This window comes from Rissa tridactyla, chromosome 9 (genome assembly GCF_028500815.1).
Source record: "Rissa tridactyla isolate bRisTri1 chromosome 9, bRisTri1.patW.cur.20221130, whole genome shotgun sequence".
Classification (NCBI taxonomy): domain Eukaryota; kingdom Metazoa; phylum Chordata; class Aves; order Charadriiformes; family Laridae; genus Rissa; species Rissa tridactyla.
The window spans coordinates 24,109,899-24,117,957 of NC_071474.1; the positions used below are offsets into that span (position 1 = coordinate 24,109,899).

The 8,059-nt window shown below is 52.2% G+C and overlaps 1 protein-coding gene across 2 annotated transcripts in view; it reads right to left on the reverse strand.

The window, feature by feature from the left end:
* Window positions 1–7,701, reverse strand: part of SEMA7A (semaphorin 7A (John Milton Hagen blood group)) — a 28,011-nt gene extending 20,310 nt beyond the window's left edge. For both annotated transcript variants that reach the window (XM_054214265.1, XM_054214264.1), the window contains exons 1-2: window positions 7,577–7,701; window positions 7,262–7,470 (exon numbers count right to left, since the gene is read on the reverse strand). In XM_054214265.1, the coding sequence (XP_054070240.1) occupies window positions 7,262–7,373 (112 nt within the window). In that variant the 5' untranslated portion in view covers window positions 7,374–7,470; window positions 7,577–7,701. The remainder of the gene's footprint in view (window positions 1–7,261; window positions 7,471–7,576) is intronic.
* Between the last annotated feature and the right edge of the window lie 358 nt (window positions 7,702–8,059).

The following is an 8,059-nucleotide window of genomic DNA, read 5'->3' on the forward strand; positions in this document are numbered from 1 at the left end:
GGACTTTTCCACCCTTGGCCAAGCTTCATTCCCTGCTGACACCATACGATGCTGCTTGCCTTTTCTTTGGCTTCTTCCCCAATTGCTTCCAAAGACCCTGCCCTCGAGACATCCCTGCCATCAACAGCAAAATGCTCCAGAGCAGAGGAAACAATTCAGCCTGCGTTATCAGGGATGTATCCTACAAAAGCTCTCAGCCTGCATGCAATCCAAATGCCTGGAAGGGCTGCGCTAGTGCAGAGGAAAGGCTCGAGCTTGCAGAGTACACTCTAACTAGATAAATATGGTTTTTTTAGACTTACACTACAGAAGGCAAATATTCTGGCGCGTTAATGATTTCCACTCTATTTCTGGTAGGCTCTGGAGTGTCTTGGCAGCAGTATTCAGTGCAGGGGTGAGCAAGAGCAGGAAGAAAGAGGGGAGGTGGGGGGAAAACCAACCCTCTGGGCTTAGTAACCTGGCTGCTGGGCACGGGCACGCCTGCTCAAAAGCTCTTCTGAGAGCTATGCGGCCCGTGCCCCTTCGCAAGGGGCCTCCAAGCCGGAGCCAGAACCGGCAGCCATCCCAAACACCCACTCAGCAAGCAACAAAAGAGCCCCCCTAACCTGCAGCCGGGAAGGAACAAGCCTTGAATTCAAAGCCTCTGCCATCAAGCAGGGCTTCACGAATACGGGCAGCGCTGCAGGGCTCCGCTTCACCCTCTGAAGGCTTGAACCCGAAGTGCTTCGCGCTCCAGGAAAGACGGGTTTGTCCTTTTTAAACGCGGAATGACTATTAGATAGGCACGGCAGTGTTTTCTACGCATGCTGCTGCATTGCTGCTATCCCCTGCCCACCTCTGCATGCTCCCCCCCGCCCCCCGCCCAAAATTATGCAGCACTGAAGCCTGTACCGCTGCAAGATGAGTCCGGAGCTTTGATTTCACGTGCAGCTAGCAGCAAAGCTTGTCATCCAGCAGCTACATTTTCCCCCCACCAGCCCCGAAGCCGAGCTGCTGGCTGCACCCTACGGATTTGCAGGTGCTAAATTTAGAGCCAGGTTTTGTTACTTTCCAAAAAAAAAAAAAAAAAAAAAAGAAGGAAAAAAGTTCTCTTTAATGACAGTCCCGAGCTGTGCCGTGTTCCTGCTAGAAGCTGGGGAACTTTGGCCTGTGATTATGGTATTTTATTGTACGGTCACTGGAACAACGGCAGAACAACAAAAGGATGCTTTTAGCAGGAGAGCTGCTATCTGGAGAGCATGGCTACCCCTCCCACTATGGAAGATCGCTTTCCAGAGACTGACTTATCTTAAAAAGCCTTCCAGAATAAAAATTGCCCCCAGCATCCTCTATAAGCATCCACCGGCAAAACAGCCGCTTTACCTTTTAGCTTTAATTGGCAACCATCTCCTACCTCCCTGCTGCTGGTGAGGGCAGGGCAGCCGAGAAACCCTTCCCGGGCACATGTCCTCTTCTCCCAGGCCAGGGGGGAAGAGCTAGGACAAGGGGTAAGGGGACCTGCACAGTCCCCTGTGGAGCCGCCGGCCTTTGCAGAAGTTTAAAGGTGGGAAGAAAGATGCGTGGTTCTGGAGCGAGGATGAAGTTTCAGTTCCCTACAGCAAACAGATGAGATAATGCACGTAGCAAAGGGACTTTCTCGCTAAATTGGGAAGGGCCCCATCATGCCCTTTGCAGCCCTCCTACCTGTTCCTATAGGCTTCCCACCCCTGTAATGAGTATCAGCTAGGTCTCAGCCCTGCAGCCTCCTGGGTTTGTGCCGGGGAAGGCTGTGCAGAGCGTCCCCTTTCTGCCTGCTTGGCCCCCACCAGCAAGGAACATGCAATATCCATCCTTCTCATGTCCATCTTTGGCTGCAGTGCCGCATTACTCAGACTTGGAAAGCCAAACCGCCACATTCCAGTCAGTCATTTGAAACCAGACACTCCGACCAAGACTTTCCAAAACTCCCGTTATCCAAGATACAAGCGAACCCATGGCCACGGTTGTTGTGAGCGGCCCGAGCGTCTGGCCAGGACTGCCCATGCGTTCCCCAAGGCAACTCCAACAGCTCCTCAAACATGCGCTGCCCTGTCCCTCCCAGTGCACACGTGCCCAACAAAGGAGAATGATTGAACCCACGTGCATGTTTGGATGTGGAGTCACTGCTGCAGGAGGGTGCTGACACCAATAAACAGGGTTCAAACTGGGGACTGGATATTTATAGCACTCCAGAACCAGAGCTGTCATTAAGGGCAAGATTGGGTTTATTACGCAAAGCCTGTTGCTCCAGACTTAAGCTGCTCTGAAATTAGTAGAGATAGTAGGAAATGCTTCCGCATCCAGATCCTGTGGCACTCTTACAGCATTTCTCTGTCATACCAGGCACCGGACGCAGCGAGACACAGCCTACTAACACCGGGTGGAGCTGGGATTGAAACGAAAACAGCGCCCAACAGGAGGAACAAGTCCTATTCTTGGAGCAACCAGGAATAGCCATACACCATAGGATGTAGCTCAACAGGAGAGAGCTGGCTTCAAAACAAGCAATTTCCTCCCTCCAACTCACCTTCCAGCTCTTTTTCTGGATACGAGCGTCTTTAAAAAGCATCTTGCACTCAGATTTAGTTTGTACTCAAGTACTCAGGCTTAGATGTAGTTTATTCTGCTTTAAGGCACTGAGCCGGACTACAGCAACTACAGAAAACCTTCTCAGGCCAATTTTCTGCAATTCTGACCCCGATTCAGCCCGAGGGCTGGCACAGAGCTGGGCAGCGGGTCAGCAATTTGCATCTGGCTCCCTTTCCCAGCCCCGAGCATTTCAATGAAGCAGCCACAACTTTTATTAGTTCGCCCATGCCTGTTGTTTTTGTGTCACGCTCTTGCTACAGGAGGTGGTTGTGATTCACTCCTTTGGTTTGTTTGGTTTGTTTTTCTTTTTCAATCTGTGCCAAGCAAAAAAATATTTTCAACCAACGTTTTATGATACCAGCATCACCCACCCTGTGAAAGTGAGCCGTCTGCAGAAAATAGACTTGCTGGGAAAGCGAGAAGCTTTCTCCTGGAAACGTTGATGCTCCCAGAGCTTCATCTGAAACCGTCCTACAAAGATGTTTCACGCTCAGGGGGCCGTGGCTCCTAAGAAAACAGTGCCACTGTCACTGAGGAGTAAAAACTGGTATCAGCAGCACAATCTCTCGTTTTGCCACCGCTCCCCACCAGTACAAGTTTGGCCTCGCCTCTGGTCAGCTCTCCTCTTCCTTCGCTATAGCTGAATGCAGCCCTGTTGCATGAAGAGCTCCTAGAAGGGCTCTTACAGCGCTGTCTGTGCTTGCTGGTACAGTTTTCCCATGGCAAGGAGAGGCAGCTAAGCTTGGAAAAGCCCCGGAGCTGCTACGGGCAGCACGGGCAATTTCCAGGAACTGCCATTTCAATTTTCCCCCCATGATCCAGGGCAGGCGACAGCCAGATCATCCAGTCCAGGCAGACAAGGGTCAAGCGTATCGTCTTTCCTTTCCCCTGCAGAAAACTACACGCCAACTCAGAACCAGCCCCCTCCAGCTTCCAGCCTCCTCTGTTAATGAGAAAGAGGGGAATAATTAAACCGTCAGACCTCATATTCCACCCCAAGGTGTGAATGCACGTTTGTCTCAGACCTATGCAGGGATAAGACCATTTTAAGCATGGCAGCAGCTAAAAATTATTCCAATCCTGCACCAAAGGCCCCAGGCTATAGGAGCCGGAGCCAGCCCTTGGGGCTCCTTGTTGTCCTCGCTGCACTCTGCTCTCCCGATGCTCGGTGACTTTCCGGTCATGAGACAGTCAGCCTGGGATGCCACCCTTCCCGCTCCATGGAGAGGGGCTGTATCTGCCCGCTCTGTCACCCGGACAGCTCTGCCCAGCCCCGGGACGCAGCGGGTTCTGTCTCCGCAGACGGGTCAGAAGAGTAAACACAATATCTGTGCTGACAAGCAAAAAGCTCAGCGTGGGATGGGAACTCACCTTTTTCAAAGGAAAGCCCAGCTGGTCAGCGTTTAGTTAGAAAAATACATGGAGGCAGGGGGAGGATGGAAATAAAAGGGAAGATAAGCGAGAACGCAGCGTGCAAGGTTGAAGCGCTTGCTTCTGCGCCAGCCCAGGCTGCTAAGGCTGAACTCACTCCCACTCTGCAAATCTCAACAGATAGGGAACTTGCCATTTATACAAATCTTCCTTCGTTAGAACACCAGGAAGGGTAACGGTCAAAAGAGACCCTGATTCATCTGTGTGCTGGGTCAGCTGCAAAAGGGAAGGGGGGCAAAGTCCTCATCAGTAAAAAGGATCTTAAGCACTTTAGCTATGACCAGTGGTCCGGAGCTGACCTCAGCCCTTTGCTCCGTCTGTCTCTCCCCTAAGAGGAAGAAATCCTGCAGAGTCAGACATGCTTTCAAATAACTGCTTACCCAGCCGGACCCGAGACCGGCCACCTGTGCCAGCCGCTGGGAGAGCTCCAAGGGGTCCCTCACCATGCCTCCGGGGGCAAACGTTCCCAAGCCCGCGTTGATGTTGGGAAAAACCATCCCCTTTCCTTACCCGCTCCTGCGCTGTGGCATCAGGGAGGCAAAATAACAGGCAGAACAAGGATCCGTGGCCGATGCCCCGGGGCTGGCTTTATACACACGGCGCACAGAAAAAGGCAGATCTGCAGAGCCTGGTGCTCCAGCCACCCACCACCGCAAGTCCCCAGGACTGCGAAATGACTTCAACCCAAGCAGCTCCAAACACCAAGACAGGCCAACTTGGTTTCTTTGTCTTCAGGTCTGAGCTCGGGATCGTGCCACCCAAGCCCAGCTACGTGGTTTTTTTTTTTTTTCCCCAGCTCACAATGTCCCCTCGCCTATTTCTTGATATGAAACCGGACCGCGAGGGACCATGGGGCGCAACAGCAGCGTAGTTCCACGAGGCCAGGGCTCTCTCTCCATGGGTCCGGCATGGTGCTGGTGAGGGGAGCAAGACTGAGAGCTGGAAGGGCAGCTGCAGCTTTGCCCAACACCAGTTTCTTCCTCTCCCCCAGCGCCGCAGCCCATGGAGGGATCCCACACACATACCCTTACCTCCTGGAGACACCTGGGCTCTGGCCACTGCCAGGAATATCTCCCTTCACCCGCAGGGCTGCAATGTCTCTACGTATTTTTGCTGAGGCTGCCGTACCTGGTGCTAGTGATGGGCTGTGGCGTGTAAGAAATTTAATTATGTGAAGAGCTGCCAGCTCCCGCAGAGCCCAGGGCTGAGGCCAGCGCTGCGCCGTGGCAAAGGCAGCACACCAGGCCCGGCCCCGGCACAAATACCCATGAAAATGTCCCACTTCGCTGCTCCTCATCCCGCTCCCAGCCTCCAGGACCAGGGCTCGAGCCACAGAACTGAGCCCTGCGGCACCGTCACCCCCCCTGGCGAGGGAGATGTCTCTGCGTGTGGATGCAGAACAGCAGCAGCGTGCTGAGCTGCAGGTTTTACTGAAGATGCTGCGCTCGCCTTTCACTGCGCCCGGGGCGTTGGGGAAGTTCACGAGCTCCCTGCCACCCCACCGCACGTCCCTTTTGCCCCTGTCCCATTTCTTCATCCGCCTCCAGAGCCTCCTCTCCACCTTCCTCCTCGCCCACAGACCCACTTCCTAAAGGGGAGAGGTGACAGAATGCAATTTGTTAAATAGGACACACGAGTGACTCTTAATGAGCGTTCCACACCTCTGGTACCTCCCTGATTAAAATCCCTCTCGGCCTGCGTCCCAGCTAAGCTCTCGCTCAACAAAAAAAAAAAAAAAAAAAAAGAGAGAAAGAGAGAAACAGGTAAGTATAAGCTGATCCCCTTACAGGGAAGTGTCCCAACACTAATTGGCTTTGGTGTTTCTCGGTGACAGATCCTTGCTGTGCTCAATGCCAGGAAAGCCACCGTCTGACACAGATGCAGGCAAAGGCCAGGTGACCGTACCGCGTGTGCACACCAAGCACAGCCCACGGAGACAGGTGGAAACCAACCACCCAGGCTTGTTCTTTCTCCCTCTCAGCACAGTTTTACTCCAGAACAGGCATTTCCAAACACACCAGACCCCTGTAACTCAACTTCCAGCCCCCTCAAGCGGCACAGGGGAAACATCGATGAAGAATACGTGACTCCCGTCCTCTGCTCATTCTCAGGCTCTTCCGCCCACCCCTCTTGCATCCCGTTTTTCCCAGCCACTTCATTTCTCAGGGAATAAAATAAATGACGCAATGCTAGGAACAACCTTTGGCTGCCCTCCCTGCCGGTGTCTCTCCCCTTTGTGCGATGGAGGCAGCAGGCAGAGGCCACCCCCGAGCCACCCACCCACCGCCCCCTTCCCTCCGTTCCTGGGCCCTTCATCCACAGGCAGGAGAAGGGCATCATAAATTAACGGCAGAAGAATAACAGATGGCGCAGAATAAACCAGGGGAAATTCATGTCCTCTGAAGTTGTCAGCGAACAGGGAAGACAGAGGAGCTGTTGTACTGCAGAGCAGCATGAGATCCGCAGCTCGGCTGAACCCGCCGGCTCAGCCAAACACCAGAACCACCGGGGACAAGACGGGGTCTTTTGTTAAAGCCTCCCTGGAGGGTATTAATCAAAAAAGCTTGGAAGACACATGATAAAAACCAGTAAACGTTAGTCTGCTCTTTTCACCACATGAAGCTTGGGCTGTGCTCTAAGCTTGCTCCTTGAAAACATTTCTTTGTTCAGTTTCTGCTAAGATTGGGTCTGATTATAAGTCCTTGTGTGTCATTTCAGATGTATCTATTTTCTCAGAGATCCTCCGCAAATATTTACTCACAGACCTCATTTGCAGCTAACAGGGCAAGTACATCAGCTGAATAAGAAAATTAACTGTATTATGCAAACACACTTCTCCATTTCCCCCTGCAAGTTACAGAAATGGTTACTGTGTCTGTTTCAGGGCTTTTTGACAGGCTTTAATATACCCAGCTTGGAGGAAAATGTTTTTAGAATACATAGCAGAAAGGACTTGGCAAGAACACGGATCTAAAAATTCAATTAAAAGCAATCAAGGAAGCCAGGAGCCCTTTCCTGAGATCACAGGCATTTTAGCTCGTTTTAATGAGAGCCAAAAGTCTGCCCAAAGAGACAAAAGAAAGAAAGAAAAAAAACTAAAAAAAAAGCAACTCTTCTCAAAAGACAAGACATAAGTAGAAAATACCCGGTGCGGGGAGCAGCTGTCAGCTGCAGGCACTGCTGCATCGCAAGGCTGCAGCCCCCCCACAGCCCCGGGACTTACCTTGCGGAGCCGTGATGATCCTGGGGTTCACCTTGGAGCGCCCCGCTGCCCACACGCCCAGCTGGCTGGCCCACAGGGCCATGAAGAGGGCAACGGGTGACCTCCTGCCCATTTCGACTTCTTTATGGAGCGGGGATCGGGAGCCTGTGCGGGCGACAGCTGCATCGCTTGCCTTATACAAAAGAGGGCGCACCCAGGGCAGCCAATGACTGAAACGGAGGGTGGGACAATGTTTTAACTCCCTGCGAAGCAAACCTTATTTAAAAAAAAAAAAAAAAAGTCAAAATCGACTCTATTTAGCGCTTCATTTGGTACCTGCAGGCTTTGCCGGGCGTTTTTGGTCCTTCTTTCTTTTTTCACCCCTCCTCTTTCTGGAAGGTGGGAGTCTGACGGCTTTGTTCACCTTCAATGCTGCAGCCGACCCGAGCCTGGCAATCAACTTATCACAGAGGCTCGTACGAGGAATATTAAGGTTGACAGGAATAAAATAAGAATGAAACTACGTCTGTGTAAGGACACACATGAAGCAACAGCAGACCAAGGGCGCAGAGACCGGTAACAAAGGATGCTGCTCCCAGTTGTGTAAATAGAGGGATGCGTGGAGGCCAGAAAGCCATGCTGGGATATCGCGGCAGCAGGGCAGAAGACCCCGGCTCTACCATCAGGAGGATGCAGCAAGGCTGCAGCATCTCTCATGTGCCAGCCCTCTTCCTACCAGTGCTACAATTGCATAATAAAAGGGCCGCTTCTAAAAAAAATAAAAAAAATAAAAAAAAATAGAAGGCTGCCCAAAAATTC